Raw genomic sequence first — 19,775 nt, forward strand, 5'->3', positions numbered from 1 at the left:
ATGTAAGTTGCGCACTTCTTGACAGGGAAAGTCGAGCGATTGGGCTTAGCTAGACACCACCTTTCCACATTTTCTGTTGATTTTGGAATTGTATATTGGACCCAGCTGGACCTATACTTTGGATAATCATACTACATGTGTTTCCATTTAATTATCTGCTTTAATTGTGCTTATTCCAGAGTATGATATACTGTTTAGTATAATCTTATACATGCTTAACTGCCTAATATAGAAGTAATCAAGAAACCGGCTTCCACAAAGCATAAGTGATGCCCGGAAATTCGGGAGTCGAGCATTTGCTTGACCGTCAAAATTTGGGGTGTTACAGTTCTGTATCAATAATGTAGTGGTCACCGTATGATGAGCAATAGCCAAAATCACATCAATTGGCTAGTATCCTCGTGGCCAGACCAATGGCTGAAAATGGAGGATGGAGTTGAGAATGGCTGTCCCTATTACCCAAATCCCTCTTCTTAATTCATTGATGGAATTAAAATATTACAAAACTTGACACATTTCTCAACTCCTTGATGGAACTGCAATGTTACAAAACTGCATTATTTCATTTCCCAAGATGAAAAATGGTTGCAAGTCAGAGTGACAGTTTGCCTATGTATCAATTTCCAAAAACAAATTTACAGCTGCTGAACACATTTCTAGTACAACTAACAGCCCAGTACATGGAAAAAGCCTAACAAAATTAATACATCCTACAGGAGCGACACAAGATCCTACAGGATGTATATGATCAACCTAAAAAATCCTAATGTTTATGGTCAATATGCAGCTGTTGATCGAGTGGTTGGCATTTTTTACGAAATTATATTCATATGAGCAACTCAGGCGGTTTATGTTTTGCTTCCGGAGGGGGATCCTGATTTCCTTTCTTCATCATGGCAACAAATTCCTCGTAGTTAATCCTCCCATCCTATGTACAGTTGGGAGTAAGCAAAGTTAGATGTGGGTTTACATGATATTAAGCACATGTCTCAAGAGATTATATGGCTGGTAAGGTTGCAAAGAGATGAAAATATAGAAAGAGTATTCAAGAGATTATATGATCTTTTTTTCCAGAATATTATGGACGGTATCCACAGATTCTGAGTATGTACAAGTAAGGCCCATGGTTCACTGACCCCATCCATTGGTCTGATGGGACCCATTGTGGATGGTCCATATACCAACAATTTCAAGGCAACAATCCCTACTTTTTGTGGCTTGCAAATGGAACGTTAGTAAAGGAAATACAACAATGATCCACATTCAACTAAGGGAGCAAAAATTGGATGGCTGGGGAGATCTTTCAATCTGGAGGATTTTTGGGTCGTGATCCATCTAAGATGTGTTCCACCAGAAAAATGGTTGGGTGAATGAACCATGAACCCCACTTGTTCAAACTGAAAACTTGAGCATATATGTGCATTCTCAAGGCGAGGATCATATGATTCCTCTTTACAAGATAATGATTAACTTACATGATCTGTGTCAACGTCATTGATAACTTCATTGATCGTCACTTCATCACCCATTCCATATTCAGTCAGTGCTTGTTTCAGTTCATCTCTTGTGATGAACCTGGAAAGGGAAAAAAAAAAAAGAACAAAAATAAATAAATCTATGATGACAAACTCACTCTTCTGATATGAATGGTGTGTAAGCCTCAGAGAGTGCATTTGTATTAGCCAAAATTATGGGGGAGAGTGCAGCACTGAGACAACTAGGATATTCTCCACATCCATTTTTCACACTATAAGTTATGTGACCACCCCAAAATGCAGGGGGATGCTCCTCTTGGTAGTGTCCACTTCTTGATTTATCCCGATAGATGAAGCATTTACCTACACCTCGATTTTGCCTCAGTGGGTGGTTGCGTAGCTTTGGTGTACATCCAAACTTATGATGACGAAATGATACCAATCAATGAACAGTCTAACAACTCAACTCTCTTGAGCGATGTCACCTCGTTGCAAAATGTGTATGAAATTGTGTCATGGGTATATATGGCTTTTTCCCCCCTCCTAGGGAACTGTTGAACACTGATTTTTTATTTATTTTTTCTTTTGGGAGAAATTATGAAATTTATTAAAAAGGACTAGAAATACTCAAAAAATTAGCTAAAAACTAAGCCAACAGAAATCTAGTGTCAGGCATGGATAAGACATCAATTTTGGATATAAGGCAATATAAAAGCATATGCCGGCTGTTTGGCCAAAGTAACAACCTGTACATGTAGGACACACCTGGTAATCCAAATTTCTAATATGATGGGCCCCACAGTGGGTGGTGGATACCCCTAGAATCTTTAACCATCCGATTTAGAACCAATTACATGTGGACAAGTAGTTGCCATGGTCCACTTTCATCAGATGGGCAAGTGCATGCGAAAAGGGAGATATTAGGGCATGGCCCATCCCATGATGGGCCCCACCAGACCATCAACTAAGGTTGTCGAAGGGTAGGTCTCAAATGTACTGCTGCTGGGTCAAGCAAAAAAGAAAACAGTCTCTCGAGTGAGCCTCATATGATACCTCTTTGGGTTTTCAGGGTAGCATAGCTCTTGGGGCAGAAAAAGAATACTCACCCACTTTTATCAATATCAAAGAACTGAAAAGCCTTGAACAAGTTCTCTTCTCTTTCTAGCCTATGTCGATGCATAGTTGCAGTGACAAATTCAATGTAATCAATGCTCCCATTTTTGTCGACATCAGCCTGAAAAACATATGATCAAACTTCTCATTATTCACGGACTGTAAAACATATCAGGGTCATGATCTGAATGGAATATCTTACCGCGTCAAGCAACTGTTTCACTTCTGATTCAGTAAGCTTTGATCCTAGCTTAGACAGCCCAGTCTTCAACTCTTCATAGGTAATTGTACCACTCTGATCAGTGTCCATGTTGTTGAACATTTGTTTCAGACCCTTGATTTCCTCGTCCGAGAGATTCTCGGCAATGACCTTAAATAAAACAAAAGGAACATTTCTTTTCTTCTTGGCTAGGTAAAGATCATAATACTGTGATTAAAAAAAAAGAAGCAAGGGTTGAGGAACTAACCTTTAAGGCAAGTTTCTTGAGCTTGTTCATTGCCCTGAATTGCTTCATCCTAGTTAGCACTGCACTGTCGATAGGTCTGTCAGATGCTTCACCGTCTTCTCTCATCCATGGGTGCTCTGGTTCATATATCAATATATGAAGTATAAACTATACCAAATTGTTAAGTGTTTGGCAGATCCTATATTGAATTGGTATACTACACGGCTTGAAAGTCAAGGTGTAAAAGTGGGTTCAGTTATCCATGCAGTTGATATAATGGGTCTTTCTGTGGATGGCCTATGTAACAAAAACCACACAGGTTGGAAGTTTCTATCCATCAACTGTCTTGGTTGAATGCAGATGCATTGCTGTATTTTCTATCTTAACCGTCTATTTGGGGGAAACATAAACATACTGAAGGGGATAATTTATGTTGCATGGGCCATCCAAAGTGAGTCTAGTCATATCAATGATTCCACAGTTGGGATTGCGGAACCATGGTTCTTTGCTATTACAAAAACTGAAAACCCAAGCATAATTCACACTCTCGTGCCAACTACCAACTTCATAAACCTGAAAACTTGACGCAATGTTCAGCCAGTTTAGGTTGACTCAAAGACCCGACTCAATATTTAATTATTATAAATTGAAAATATTAGGATTGGTGATAGATATTTAAAATAGTTAGATCTTTTACAAGTAACATAAACCATAACTCAAAGCAACAAGATTAGTAGTATGTCACTGGTTAATGTCACTGCCTAGTGCATCTGTAGTTGCGGTTGGGGGTTTGAATCTTGCTCCCATCATTTAAATAAAATAAAATAAAATCCCCTCTTAAGGTGAGTGAGTCAGTTCAAGTCATGCTGAGTTATGTCAAATCGACTGAGCCACCGAGTCAACTCGAAGAGTCTCTTACGAGTCCAGGCCAAGTCAGGCCCAGTACGAGTTTCCCAGAGACTCAGTCGATATCTCGCTGAGTTGAGTTGACTCGGCTGAGTTTCAAGTTGAGTAAGTGAGTTTTAGAATTATGCTTCAAAGAAAAAAAAAAAAAAAAAAAGAGTCTACAGGCCTTGTTTGGTCACATAAGCTGTCAACACAAGTAAGGTTAAAGTAGCAACCTAAACTGGATTATGGTCAGCATGTTCCATTCATGTCAATTGACATGCATTCTGGAAAGTTGCAGTGAAGATGATGAAAGTAACTAGCAAAAAATTAAGAATGTCACGGACAAGGATGACCATGTGTCAGACGTGCTGATAAAGCGCTTTGTAACAAGAACTCATAAGGAAAATTTTGAAAAAGCAAATGCAAGCAGTCAATTTAAAAAATAAATAAATAAATAAAAATAAAAATTCTGAGTACTCACCAAGGACTTGGGCAGCAGTAATTCTTTGCCTTGGGTCTGGTGTTAACATCTTCCTGATGAGATCCTTTGCAACATCAGATATAGAAGGCCACGGCTCACTTTTGAAGTCAATCTCACCTTTTAAGATGGCATCAAATATACCTTTCTCGGTCTCTGAAGCCAATTTGTTCGTTCAGGTAACATCAAATCCATTACTGGAAGTTTTGAAGGATTGAATGCCAAAAAAGGTTTCTTGAAATAGGAAATATTGAATGCTTGATCAAGAAATTTGTTCAGAACAGTAAACTGCAAAGGTGGGGCCACCTTCTGGCAATCCAGCCCGCCATATAGTGGGCCTTGCCATCAATGAAAGATACCCAAAATTTTCCCCCAATTGGATCATCCTCACCATCTAATTGGGTCCCAATTAGATGTTTATAATTAGATGTGACTGTACATTTCAAGCCACCAAACTGATTGCTCGAAGCAGGATACAGTAGATATTTGGCACTTGATGGGATAATTCAGGATTTCCCAATCCAATTTCTTTGGAGAGTGGAGATTGACTTTTGATGGGCCTAGGCATTGCTGGATTTTGGCATGTGGTGGGGTCTCTTGTCGTTTTCTCTGTTTCAGGGTTCTTGGCCATTGCCTTGATGGATTTTTGTAGATTTTCCTCGCAGGCATTGTTTAATAAAATTTTCGTCATCAATATGAAAAAATGGTTATCTGATACTCAGGCTGTGTATGATTCTTGATACATAGGCACTCAAAAATTGTACACATGGCATATATTAACTCAAATAAACAGACTAGATTGTGCATCTCACCATTGCCAAGGCACAATCCCAAGATCAGATTGGTTCAACAATCCTAACCTCTGATTCGCAAACACTTGTTTGTGGAAATAGGACTGCTGGATATTTCATTCTGAACCGTCCGATAAATGTCCACCAATCCAATAGTCAGACAATCAAATAAAATTAATTTTTGGTTCATGATGCATCTACACTTGGTACCATAATCTGGACGGTTTCATGTGACTACTTGTATGCCACGTGTGCAATTTATTAATTTCCAAGTGCTTGCTTATCATCCATCACACTCTGCCAGAGTACCAAAGTTTTCTCTAAAACAATGATAGAGTGGATATCTGGCAATGGCTGAGCATGTGGTGGGCTCCACCAGATGAAGTTGCACCATTGTTCAATCAAGCAAACTATCTTTTGGTCGGCATCATATAATACCTCTGAAAAAGTACAAATTTCTCAGATTGTGGAACAAAACTGAAATGGAAAGTACTGATTCTCCTTACCAGCCCAGAAGGGGGGAACGCCACTTAGAAGAATATATAAGATGACTCCGGCACTCCAGACATCGATTTCCTTCCCATAGTTTCGGTGCAATACCTCTGGAGCTACATAGTAAGCACTGCCTACCATATCCCGGTAAACTTTCCCTGGACAGTCATTTGCAAAGCTCATTTTCAGCAGAAAGTATCAATGCATGAAAAGGAAGATTTATTACTTTAAAAAAGAAGCATAAATCTATAGCTGAAATAGGAAGAGAAATGGGAAGTGCCCTTTTTTCCAGTCTGATAGGGAGACGGAGCGTTGAGCAGGCTAGAGCTCTCATGTAAGGCCTTACAGGCTTACATTGGTCATAAACGTATTAGACGGCTGTGAAGGTGACCCGTCATAGCCTTCATCATTGGAGTAATTTCACGCATCATTTCTTGTGTAGAGGTTGTGTTGCGCAACACGCCAACAACGCTAGTGAACCGAGATCCAATCTCCAGTCTCACCCACAAACGATAAACAGAAAGAAATATAATCAAGAAGAAGAATCAAAGCATTCCAAACAAACCATAGGACAGGATATACGTGGAAAAATCCCAACAAAGGTAAAAAACCATGGGTGCAAACTTCCACTATGAAAAAAAACAAAGATTACAAGCAATATACTAACCTCTTGATGCTCCCATGCACAGAGATAACCCTTAGCCTAGCTTAGAAAACCCTTTCTCATACCCTAGAATAGCCCTTGGAACCCCTATTTATAGTTTAGGCAACTCATTTCCGCACCTTGGCGAAATCCGCCTCAAATTTACGCAGTCCGCACCAAATTCGCGCAAAATCTGCGAGACCTCGACTAGTCGAGAGAGGTCCTTGACTAGTCGAGCGGGCCACTCGACCGGTCGAGCATGGGCCTCGACTGGTCGAGCATGCGGACGAAAAATCAATTTCACTCGCTGGACTTTGAGTCGAGCGAACCCTCGATCGGTCGAGCAGCGCCCTGGTGTGGCTCCACACCTCAACAGGCTGGATTCTCACATGCCCCATGGGAAGCAAATGAATTGATGGAATGCATAGGTTGGGAGGGGAAGCAGCATGATGCGTGGATATTTGGTGGTCTACCCCACTTTTCATAGTGCTATGAGTTGCATTGGGACACATGGGCAGTTCAGTTGACCGATATGGACTCTCCGCTAGGTCAGCCACACTTTATGAGCTACCAAGCAAAAAAAAAAAACCACTTTGGAGAACTCCATCCCATCTATCCGCAAGTTGTTATCGCTTTTTCGATAATCATGTATGCTTTGGATCGTTAAATGAAAGTGATTCTTTGGAACCATAAGAAATCCATGATGGGCCCCCACTAAATGGATGGTTTTAAATTAGGTCCTGTAGTCCTCTTAGACTCCAATTTCAGAGGATTATAAACTGGATTTCTTAATATAAATTAGCTGCCTATTTCTACAGCATAATAATTCTGTTATAGTGAAAGGCAATAGAACAATCTGGCAACAACCTTCAAACAATTTAGTAGACATAAGGCATCTCAAGATTAGTTCAATAGATGATGATTTTTATCTAAAATTCATATATTTTCCCCTCCAAGGGGACCACCTCCCAAAGAAAATCCAATGCATTTACTGGTAGAGTATGATTCTAGATTTTTATCAGTTGAAACTCATTAATGGATTTAAATTTTATATGCTGTTCAACATCAGTATAGTCTCTAGGATGACTTCAAAATTCTTGGTCTGTTCAACATCAGTATAGTCTCTAGGATGACTTCAAAATTCTTGGTCTGGTGAATTTCAGTATTCAACAGAATGTCGTACACATACACAAAAACATAATGGGTTAAGGCTGCAATTGGATGCACTACAAAATGGAACTGTTATAAAAAATTTCAATGAAGTGAAAATGACCAAGTTGTTATTACCTTTATCAGTATTCATGATGAGGAAATTTCTTTCAAGTCCAATTTGGAAGTAATCTAATTGCAATTTGGAGCTCGATTCCTCAACATGAGCACTAAGGGATACAGCTTATATGATGATGATGATTATAGCAATTGAATTTCCAAAAGTTCTCAGTCTACCTTTCAGCATCCATTACCTTGGTGTCCTCAACTGTTTGCTGAGTATTGACATATGAGTTCCAATGAAGGAATAAGCTTTTCTTAGTGCCAATGCGGACTAGTATTGACATATGAGTTCCAATGAAGGAATAAGCTTTTCTTAGTGCCAATGTGGACTGTGTTAAAGAAAACTGAAAAAATTGGTTCCCAATGGACCAAAATGAAAGTTTATTAATGAATTTTTATTTTTATTTTTATTTTTTTAAAAAAATAAAAATAAAAAAGGAGGGTTGGAGATCTCTCTTATGTACTAGAGCTTTTTCGGAAGTTCTCTTTTATCTTACCATCACCTGACTAGACATAACCTTCACAGTTGTAGCCCAAGTTAGTTCTCTCTTGTCCTAAAAATCTTAGAGTTTGTATATTATAGCCTGAATATGATAAAAAGAACTCTGAAAAAGAGGATATTGTTGCCTTCAATGTTTTAAATATCAATGATATTGGCTGATATATCCCACGATATATCTTGTATCCCACATATGCGATATGAAATGCACAAGTAGTGCCGATATATCCCGCATGTTCGATCTGATGAGCATTTTCAATTTTTGATCATTTTTTTTTTTTTGTTAAAATTATGTTAAATCAGTGTCAAATTGTTATAAATCCATTAGTTCTTCATGTTTTGCATGAAAAATCATGGAGTTGGAGCTTTGATTTCGATATTTTCTCCATTTTTATTCAAAATTTCCCTTCAACCAACTGTCGATTGGGACTAATTTTGAAGTATTTAAGAATATTTGATGAAATGATCATCACATACACTCTAATTTCGAAATTTGAGTGTAGGTAGTTCGATTTGGGAAATTTTCAAAATTTTTCCAATTTCTCCCAAATTGCTCATAATGTTACACTCTAAACATGAAATCAAGCATGTATGAGGGTTGATCTACTGATTTTTTAAGTCCTTGTCAATTTTTTAAAAAATAATAATTTTTAATTAAAAATTAATAAAATATTATTTTGTTTTTCAAAATTTCCCTTCAACTAGCTGCCAATTGAGACTAATTTCGAAGTATTTAAGAGTGTTTGATGAAATGATCATCGCGTACACTCTAAATGTTATGCATTCAATTTGAATATAGTTGCATTATTTTATTCAGACAATGCATAGCTTAGGACCCTATAAAAGGGAAACCTATTATGTGCGTTTCTTTTTTGAGATGCTATGATTTAAAAGTGTGTATTAAGGTCTTTTTTTTAAACAATCCTTGAAGTTTTATTAAAAATAAAAAATAAAAAAAAATCAACCATTTTCCCAATGTTTCCCAAAAAGTGCGATAAATTACCTGATACAAACGACATATCCCGTCTGATAACCAATTCATATCTGTATCTCGAGGATGCAATACGTAACGCAATACCGATATTTCGAACACTGGTTGCCTTCATGGTCAAGTACTCTAGTTAGATTTTTATGATATTGGTTGGCTAGGAAGGAAAGAACATCATCATCATTATAGCCTTGTACTAGCTATTTGGGCTTGGCTTTCTCATGATTGCTTTAGCAGGAAGGAAAGAGCAACCGAATAATACTTACAGAGAAAAATCTAATTCAAAGGAAGAGAAAAACACAAGACATAACTACAACGTGATGAAGCGGATTATAGGGAAAACAACGTGAGATTCACACCGCCCTAAATCCAAACTTAATTGATGAAGCAAAATCATATTTAAATTAACTAGCGGGACCCATGGTTGATGCCTGTGAGAGAGGGAACCACTGGTTATCTATACCATCTCCTTCCAAAAACCTATGACATAACCATTACTTTCTCATGATTAGATGCACAACTAACGAAGGATTAAGCTAATTTTGTGTCATGTATTGAGTACATCCAAACCATGCAAAAGGTTGAAAGCAGTGCTGTCATGTGCAATCGCATATTTGCACATCTAGACGGAAATCGCATATGCGACAGTGGCATATGCGAATTCCGCAAATATGCGATCGCGTATTCACAATATGCGATGTATGCAATCGCATATAGCATATGCAATCGCATATTCGCCAACGGTTAGAAATCTGACCGTTTTCTGACCGTTGGGAATTTTTTTTAAATCTATATTTTTTGTCTATAAAATGGGATTCTAAACACTCCTACATGCACTCAAAGTTTAATCTCTCTCTCTCTCTCTCTCTCTCTCTCTCTCTCTATTTTTTACTCTCTTACACCCTCTCTTACATAATTCCAAGCCCCAAGCTCCACTCCATCCATATTTCTTTCAAGTTTGAAGTTTCAATCAATGGACAACTATAACTATAAGGATTCAAGAATCAAGAGACAACCAAGTTCCATCCATTGAACTATCTTTCTAATTTTTCCAAGTTCTAAAGATCATAATCATATTCACACACCCACCACTCTCTCTTTCTATCTCTCTTTCTTAAAGTTTCTTTACATTTAAGAGACTCAACTTACATTACAAGTTGCAAGTTTAATTTATTATAGTTTGAGTTTCTTCTAAGTTCTAACATTTTTTTTTAGTTTGTTACTTTGTTACTTGCAAGTTACAAGTTACAACACAACTTACGAGTTAAAAGATACTTACAAGTTACAAGCTCAAGTTATAAGTAACAACAAGTCTACAATATTCTAGACTCAAGACTCAAGGGTCAGGGCAAAAGTGAAGACAAGTAAAGAATTTGTGTTTTTGTAAATTTGTAATTGTGTTTGTGTGTAAATCTCTCTCTCCCCTCTCTTTTACTACAAGTGTAAACTCTCTTTATCTTTCTCCTTTTCTTTTCCCTCTTCCTTTTTACTACTAGCATAAGTGTAACTCTCTCTCTCTCTCTCTCTCTCTCTCTCTCTCTAGTCTCTCTACTCTTTAGTCTTTATTTACTTTAGTTTTTAGTTTGCTTTTTAGTTACTTTTTAGTACTAACAAGTAACAACTTATAATCAATACACACACCACCAATATAATGTCTTCTTCCCAATCTTCCTCTTTGAAACCCAAGTCAAATGACCTGGGTTGGAAGTATGGGCACTATCGTAGTGTTTCGGATAGGACTCATATAGTACGTGAGTTATGTGGGTATATGGGTTCCAGTGGCATTGCAAGGCATAAGTAACACCTTGCGCATTTACCGGGGTCAAATGCGAAAGCATACGACAAAATTACTCCAGAAATCTGAAGGGAGATCATGGAGTATATGGATAAACAGTCAAGAAAGAAATGCAATAATGCCCTACGTCATGAGGAATATATGAAACAAGACGCATATGAAGATATAAACGTAGTTAATGTAGATGAAGCTAGCCCCACTCCCCCTACTTCGACAGGCCAGTTTAGACCACAAGTACAACCAACGGTCTCGAAAAGAGCCTGAGGGCATGGGCCCATGGATAGATGGTGTAGATCACACCCCGAGGATGTGGTCGACCAAAGGGGTTGAGGCAAAGGGCCGGCTCAAACAACTTTAGAAAACTGGTATAAACAAAAAGATAAGAAAACCACTATTCAATATATTGCTAAGTAGTTTTATCAAACCGACATTGCTTTCAACACCATTAAATCGACAAGCTTCAAAGTAATGGTTAAGGCTATAGGTAAATTTGGACTTGAGCTTAAACCTCCTTCATATCATGAAATGAGGGAGACATGCCTGAAAACCGAAGTTGATTATACACGATCATTTATAACTGAATATAAGGAATCGTGGAAAACATATAGGTGTTCACTAATGGCCGATGGATGGACCGATAGATCCGGTCGGTCTCTCATTAACTTTTTGGTAAATTGTTTAGCTGGGACAATGTTCTTGAAGTCCATGGATGCATCGGGTCATTCACATACATGAGAATATTTGTTTAGCTTAATAAATAATGTAGTTGAGGAAATAAGTGAGGAATATCTTATACAAATAATTACAGACAACGCAGCCTCATATGTAATGGTCGGTCGTCTTCTTATGGAGAAGAGGCGTCATTTATTTTGGACCCCATATGCGGCCCATTGTGTTGATCTTATGTTAGAAGATATAGGTAAGTTATTTATAAATATGATTGCAAGGGCCAGAAGAATCATGATCTTTATGTACAAACATGCCCTTCTTCTCAGTCAAATGAGAAAACACATTGGGGGTAACTTGCTACATCCAGCAGTCACCTGTTTCGCTACAGCCTTTTTTAACACTACAAAGATTACATGCAAAAAAAAAAAAATCAAAACTTAGAAACTTTGTAGTGTCGGCCGATTTTACAATTGAGCCTTGGTCAAAGAAGGCTAAAGGGAAACAGGTTCAACAAACAATCTTTTCGTAAAGTTTTTGGACATAAGTGGTAAAGGCGCTAAAAGCATCTAAGCCCTTAATCACTATGTTGTGATTGATGGACGAGGATGAAAAGCCTACAATGGGTTACATATATGATGCGATAAAGAGGGCAAAAAATAAGATCATAAACCATTTTAACTATAGAGACCGTGATTACAAGTCAATTATAAATGTTATAGATAAAAGATGGGACAACTAAATGTCATCTCTATTGTATTCAGTTGCTTATATCCTTAACCCAGCTTGTTTATTCACTTCTGTTGATCCAATAGAAGTACTTACTATACATATGGTTGGATTTATTGATGTGTTGGAAAGAATGATTCCAAATAGAGAAGAACAAGACAAGATCTCAACTTTACTGGACTTCTATACAAAGAGTGAGGGGATATTCTCAAGAGATATCATCATTAGGCATCGGACAATGAAATTACCCAGTAAGTACTATGAATGTCAGTCTTATAAATAGTTTTTTTACAATGTAATCTACAAAGTGACTCTAACCTACTTAAACTGTTTTTCTCAGCTAACTGGTGGGTTGCTTATGGAGTAGACCCAAACAGGAAGGATCCAACTCTAAAGAAGCTGGCTATAAGGAATCTTGGACTCACGTGTTCTGCCAGTGGTTGCAAGCGCAATTGGAGCACGTTTGAGGCGGTGAGTTTAGTAATTGTAAACTTCATTTTTTTTTACTATAAGGTGTAAGCTAAATTAATTACTTAAATAGTTAATGTCAAATGCACTTTCTTTCATGCAAATTCACACCAAGAAAAGGAATCGCCTTGAACAAAAAAGCTCAACGACTTGGTTTTCGTCCAATATAATAAAAAATTGTGAGAACGATTCCAAACTAGGAAAGAAGCCTGGTTTCTTTGACCTTATCTGCTTAGATGAATTAGATATAGATAACGAGTGGCTCGCAAAGACGGAGGACCCGGTATTTGTTAGAGAGGACTTGACATGGACGCAAGTTGAAGATGCCGCATACAGATCGACACTTAGAGAAGGTACCACTCGAAGGCAAAGGATGGGTGGTGTCGGGGGGCGAGTAGTAGTCGCCAACCCGTTGAAGAGATTGAGGAGATGGAAGAAGGAGATGATAATGAAAAAGCTGAAGATCCACCATTGGATGTTGATGAAGTATTAGTACATACAGATGATGAAGAAACAAAAGAAGAAGTGTATATGGAAGAAAGAGATGACTCAGATGATGATGATGATGACGACGATGGTGGTGGTGATCAAATGCCACAATGGCAAATAGATCAATGTATATAGTATATGATTAGATCAATAATAAATAAATAGCTTCTTCATTTTGTTTACTTACTAAGTGTGTTGATGTTGATTGTTGACTGTACTGTTGAATATTGAATGTTGATATTTGTTAACTATACTATAGAATGTTGATGAATGATGACTTAATATTTAATTCATTGTTTAATTGGTTTTATTTTACTTATATGTATTGCAAGGGCATATAAAATTATTTATCTATTAACTTAGGAAAGTTCCCCCTACTTTCTTATATTTTATTCATTTTTTTCTTAATTTCTCTCTATTTTTCTGATTTTTTTAAATTTTTCGATAAATTTTTATTAAAAAAATAATATGCGATTGTGCGATCACATATGCGGATAGGCATATGCAATCGCACACGATCGCATGTGCGATTTGACAACATTGGTTGAAAGCACCCTAAAGATCCCATTCATTGAAATTTGATTGATCCACTCCTAAGCAGTCCAGACATATATCTTTGGTGCTTTGGTTGGCTATTGATTTTGATGACAAGGCCCATAATTGGTGGGTTCATTGCCTGCAAGAGGTGATCTTTCCATCAGGAAGAACCTATTTCACAAATCTGATGTCCTAAGTGTGTGAGACATAGGTTAGAAATTTTTGTTGCATGGTAAGCTTATTGAAATTACGTCGGTTGTCTAACACAACACCACACTCTGCGGAAGCTTACAGAGCTTAGAATTATTGCTAAGTCCTAGAGAGGGGCAAGACCACTTAAAAATATTCGCCTAATTAAAACAATTTACCAATTTAAACAATAAGGCACAAGGGTCCAATTGAATAGACTATAGAAGATTCAACTAATTGTGTGAAGTAGTTTCAGAGGCGAGATGTGAAAATACCAATTGTGTGTGCTTTAAGTTAAGTGCCTAACATATAATCAATTTCACGCATTCATATATGCAAATCATCCACAAGCATAAATAGAATTGCAACCATATAAACAATTACAAACACAAGGATGTATAGTGGTTTGGCTAATTGCCTACTCCACTCCCGACGGACGCACTCTCCTTGAGTATACTGGATTTCACTATCTTGGAGGTTTCCAATAGGTTCACCTCTAACCTTTACAATGGTTTTACAGGTTCACCACAAACCTACACGTACATACTCGTGTCGGTGACGGTCCTACAAAAACACCTACATGTACTCACCCTTGTTGGTGGAACACATTTCCACTCGTGTCGGTGGATCCTGTGGAGATTTGGTTTTTTATCAACTAACCAAGAACAATTGCGTTCTTAATCCAAGGACCTACGTATACTCCCGCTGAAGGCTCCCATAGAGACTAACGCGTACACACCCAAGTCCGGTGAATTTGGTTTTACACAAGGACCCACGTATACTCCCGTCGGAGGCGGTCCTACCCAAAGACCTATTCGAGTTCTATTGGCAATGATCTTCCTATTGAGATGCCAAGGTAATGGAAGAGAGGTTGAATTGGTTGAATCTCCTACAACTATGGGATAGTTGGTTCCAAATGGGGATCCACCTAGATGGCATTCTAGAGGATGATAGACATTAGGATTTACCTATAGGATTGATGTTTACCCTCTAACGAATGTAAGATACCACGCTCTTCCTCAGATGTAGCTTGGAATGCTCTTTAGAGTGATGAATCACGAGGAGGAAAGCATGGATCTCTTTGGGTGATAGCCTAGGAGTGGTGGGAAATCTTGGAATACACTGGGGCTTCTAAATCACCTAAAACCATCATTTGCACAAAGATCCAGTTGTTGGATTTATATATAAAAAGCTCCAATGGATTTATAATGTCTAGATCTTTGATCGATCAATTGAACCTTTGATTAGATCAATCGCACTTTCAATACGATCGAGAAACTCCATATTTAAACAGTTTGCTTACTAGACATTTTTGGCCATTTTCGATCGATCGAGTGATGAGCCTTCAATCGATCGAGTCCGATTGATGGACTGTCGATTCGATCGATAGTTGCCAAAATCCTACTGTTTTGGGATTCAGATTCACAATAGCCTTACACCTCTTTTAAGCCTAGCTTAACATGTTCATTTAAGGTCTAAAGCTTGGGAAGCTGAATCAAATGTTTACCTATGGAATGAGACATCTAGAGGTAGGTAGCTTTGGAACTTAAGAGGTCTAGGGCTAGGTTTACTAAGGCACCTCATGTTTACTTGTGTCTTCAAGCCTTGATGCTTCAAGTCTTCGAGTTTTTGGTCTTCACTGCTTTTCTATGAAGGCTCAATCGACTTAAGACACCCTAGCTCACGTTATTGACAAACTGTGGTACTAACACTTACCACACCATTGCATGTGGTCACTGTCCATGCCATGGAAAAAAGAACTAATAGTGGTAGCCTAAAACTTCTAATAGGTGTCCAAAAAAGGGAAAAAAAAAAAAAAACAAAAAAGAAGATACAACAACAGTTCCCATTCAACCAATTAAGGGCCAAACATTCCATGGATGCAATCTTTAATCTATTTGATTTTATGTGCATAGACCATCCATGTTGCTTCCCATTGTACCTATGCTATGGAATTTTGGTTAGTAGACCCATTTGTATGATTACGAAGTCTTGGATCTCAAAATTTTGGGAGTTTTATGTTCCTAGGCGATCCATGATGAGGCCAATTGCACCAATGTATTTGCGTTTTCATCCCTGAACCAAGCATCGAAATGTACGACTATAAAGTCCAAGGTCTTCAAATGTTCACAATTTTATGTGCAGAAGCCATCCATGGTGAGTGAAAAAGGCCCAAGATTGTTGGTGCAAGGTTCATTCACAACGGGTACCTTCAAATTGATGGCCGGAAACACTCAAACATTAGGCCCACTTGTACTATTTAAAATGGAATGTAATATGATATCCTTGGGTTGAGGATGATATCTGCTCATAGCAATTGCCAGAACTGACTAAATGTAAGAGGGCCAAGATTCTAGTCTCCTATGGTCCATAGGGAGGGAGGGAGGGAGAGCTGAAATGGAAAATAATCAATAGTCCTAATTGGGAAAACAGGTATTCATGGACCAGTTGGTAAGATCATTCAACCAATCTATTTTTGGAGTTGTGGCCTATCTCTGTTGAGTACCACAGATTGGATGGTTCAATTACAGCCAATATATGAATCTTTATACAGTTTTTGCATCCATGCAAATCAACCTAAAAGAAAAAGAAAATATATACATAGAGAGAGAGAGAGAGAGAGAGAGAGAGAGAGAGAGAGAGAGAGAGAGAGAGAGAGAGAGAGAGAGATTGTAACCAGGAAACGGAGAAGAAAATACAGTCAAATTGTAGAAAATAGCTCTAAATTTTAGAAACCACACACCTAGGAAGAGACGTCCAAATGACATCCGATTGAATATATTTCTACATGCTAGTTTGGCAGATAAAAGGTAGACTATAGTTGCGGATGACTTCTTTCATGGTTTGAAGTATTGTCTGAAACTGATACTATTGCACGAAATCTTGCCCGATAACTACCGGTACCACCCATGATATAGATACATCTGTTGGCCTGTATCGGCCTGAAACTGCCCGATACAGGGGTTGCATAGGGCCTTATTGGTGAACAATATGATATCAGATACACCAATTTAAACCCTCATCTCCTTTTGTCAGAAGAAAATGAAGAAAGCAGGTCTTCTCACTGAAGTACTAAAAAAGAGATAGATGTCAATCCTCCATAAGCAAGCTATGAATGATAGATTAGTTCCTATGGATTGTGTTTTCCAGTCTGGAATTCCCCACAAATGAAATGCCTACATTGTATGCATTTTCCTGATTAGGCCCCTGTTTATTGCACATAATAGCTGACAACTCTAATACAATCAAATTCTGAACAACAGAGTCCTAAAGAATTATCAGGGGTCATTTGGCAGCACAGATTTGGATTCTGACTTTGCATTCATTCAGTTGCATTTGGCATCCTGGAATTTCAATCTTGGGGAACCCATAAATTATGTTTGGCAGCTGGGATTTTAACTTAAAGGGGCCTTAAAAGAGAGCAAAAAGCAGTTATGACAGTTGGAACAGATTGGAAATCCAGGATTTTGCACCCCACCTTTCTCTGGAATTTTAGAAGGGGTCGTTTCAAGGATTTTCAACCCAAGTTGGACTTGAAATCCAGGATTTCTGTGGGTAGGGTGTCAAACATGATTTGGTGAAAATCCTGGATTGCAATTCCTAACTGACCAAAATCCTAATTTTCATGACACAGCACAACAAGCATATTGAAATTCACATGGTTGTGTTAAATGTACTACCATAGATTGCAACAATTAATCATAACAAGGAAGTAGCCTTCATATTGTAATTTACATGCCTCTTAAGTCCCACTGAAGTTGTAGAATAGCTATTTAGAACTCAGTTCATTTCCGTTTCATTGAACTAATTATTGAAATTCTGTTCCATATCCATCTAGAGGAGGCATATATAATTTCAGCAGTAGCCCAAATTCAACAATGGAAACACAGAATTATATATATATATATATATATATATATATATATATATATATATGAAGGAAAAATCCATAGAAATCAAACCATATACATCAAAACAATAACAACCCAATTCATGAAAAATAAAAATAAAAATTAAAAAAATTAAAAAAATTAAATTTAAAAAAAAAAAAAAAAAAAAAAAAAGGAGAGAAAGCAAGAAAGCAGAATCAACATCAAAATCGCATACAAGCCATCAAAATCCAACCTTCTTCGATGAATACGGAGAGCCCGAAATCCGTTGCCTTGAGAGTTGAATCCTCCTCATTGCTCACCAACAGGAAATTCTCCGGCTTCAAATCCCGATGCATAACTCCCATAAAGTGACAAACATGGACCACGTTAACGATGGCCCGTCCGATTGCCGCGGCAGCCCGCTCCGAGTAACTCCCCTTGGCAATGATTCGATCGAAAAGCTCGCCACCAGAGCACAGCTCCATCACCAAATGCAAGTTCCGGCCGTCCTCGTACATGCCCTTCAATTCGACGATGTTGGGCTGGCCAGTGAGATGTTGCATTATAAGAATCTCTCTCCGGACGTCTTCAACGTCACTCCTGGCAATGAGCTTCCGTTTGGGTATGGACTTGCATGCGAATTTAAGGCCCGTGGATTTCTCGGTACAGAGATAAGTGATGCCAAACTGGCCTCGGCCGAGCTCTCTTTCGAGTGTGTAGAAGGAGGTCACGTCTGACATGGGTTTTGAGAGGATGGAGCTGCTGTGCCGAGACAAAGAGCGAGGAGGGCGTTTTTGGGGTCTTTGCATATTGTTGGGTGAGTGTAGATGGTGTGATGGTGAGGCTTCAGAAGAAGAGGAGATTGGTATTTCACGGCCTTTTGTGAAACATAGGCCCATTTGGGAGGTTGGTCGTTTTTCTTTCTTCACAGACTTTGGAGAGAGAGAGAGAGAGAGAGAGAGAGAGAGAGAGAGAGAATCCTTCTTACAGAAATTTCATGGCGGTGGAAGGAGGATATATACAGAGAGAGGGTACTTTTCTTGTTTGCAGAGCTTTCACGTTAGTGGAAATAGGATATAGAGAGAGAGAGAGAGAACATTTCTTGAAGAGCTTTCATGATAAGTTGAATGAAAGAGGATAGCTACAAGAGAAAGATACGAAGCGTGTTAGTCAGCTGCGCACTTTCATCTTCCCGCAACCGTCGGAATGTTGGATGCTCTCCGGTGGTACCTCTACCACCATAACCTACGGTGATCTCGCTACAGAATTGGTGTCTACGTGATGTACTCACCACATCCGACCCGTACATCAGATACTTCACCTCAGTAGGCCACTAAAAATGGAGATTAGCTGAGATGAAATGCCCACCCTTGATTTGTGTGTCCATGAAGGTCAGAACAAAAACTAAGCTGTTTTTCAACTTAGGCGAGCCCCGATGTACTTCACTGTACCATGGCCCAGCAGAGTTCTGGATGGAGAGCTGATTTTCTGGTCTTCTATGTAACCTGATCAGGGACGCATCCGGTGGACGGGTTAGATGTTATGCATATACCACGTGGGCCCCACATCTTCTCGCTTAAGGGGACGCGGCTTCAATGGTTCCGGGAACCTCCGAGCTCGGTGCTTCCTGGAATGTGTTCCCACCGCAGTGTATGTGTTTTATATCCACGCCGTCCATCCGTTTTTCCATTTCATTTTACGTCACGATCCCAAAAACGAAGTAGATCCAAATCTCAGGTGGGCCATAGCACAGGGAACTGTGTGGATAATAACACCCACAGTCCGGAACCACCGAAGCTGCGTCCAGCTTAAGGTGGAACCGATACAGTGGAGCGCACCTCTTCAAAAACGGCCATGACGAGTAATGATTTCTTTTTGTCCAACGACAGACGCAATGGATTTAGGACGTTAGGGTATTGTCGTAATTTCAAGTGGAGCGAATATA

General features: G+C 38.6%; 1 protein-coding gene across 3 annotated transcripts; it reads right to left on the reverse strand.

The window, feature by feature from the left end:
• Window positions 1–721: 721 nt before the first annotated feature.
• Window positions 722–19,065, reverse strand: LOC131237215 (calcium-dependent protein kinase 29-like). 3 transcript variants are annotated; one of them, XM_058234894.1, is made up of 8 exons: window positions 18,084–19,065; window positions 5,698–5,841; window positions 4,404–4,556; window positions 3,056–3,114; window positions 2,791–2,958; window positions 2,582–2,709; window positions 1,476–1,575; window positions 722–928 (listed from the first exon to the last, which is right to left on the reverse strand). In XM_058234894.1, exons 1-8 carry the CDS (start codon window positions 18,727–18,729, stop codon window positions 827–829), a joined length of 1,500 nt encoding a protein of 499 aa, XP_058090877.1. In that variant the 5' UTR covers window positions 18,730–19,065; the 3' UTR covers window positions 722–826. The 3 variants fall into 3 exon arrangements, with proteins under 3 accessions (XP_058090877.1, XP_058090878.1, XP_058090876.1); XM_058234893.1 differs by having other exon boundaries at window positions 723–928; window positions 3,056–3,171; window positions 18,084–19,061; XM_058234895.1 differs by lacking the exon at window positions 4,404–4,556 and having other exon boundaries at window positions 3,056–3,171; window positions 18,084–19,063.
• Between the last annotated feature and the right edge of the window lie 710 nt (window positions 19,066–19,775).

Source organism: Magnolia sinica, chromosome 2 (assembly GCF_029962835.1).
Source record: "Magnolia sinica isolate HGM2019 chromosome 2, MsV1, whole genome shotgun sequence".
Lineage (NCBI taxonomy): Eukaryota > Viridiplantae > Streptophyta > Magnoliopsida > Magnoliales > Magnoliaceae > Magnolia > Magnolia sinica.

What these genes read in the sequence shown, in the direction of transcription:
- LOC131237215 (XM_058234893.1), bottom strand. Translation starts at nt 18,729, where the DNA reads ATGGGCCTATGTTTCACAAAAGGCCGTGAAATACCAATCTCCTCTTCT. An exon ending in CGTTCCCCCCTTCTGGGCTG is followed by an intron (nt 4,557 to 5,697) that starts GTAAGGAGAATC and finishes AATTGGCTTCAG; the next exon opens with AGACCGAGAAAGGTATATTT. An exon ending in TCAAGAAACTTGCCTTAAAG is followed by an intron (nt 2,959 to 3,055) that starts GTTAGTTCCTCA and finishes GTTTTATTTAAG; the next exon opens with GTCATTGCCGAGAATCTCTC.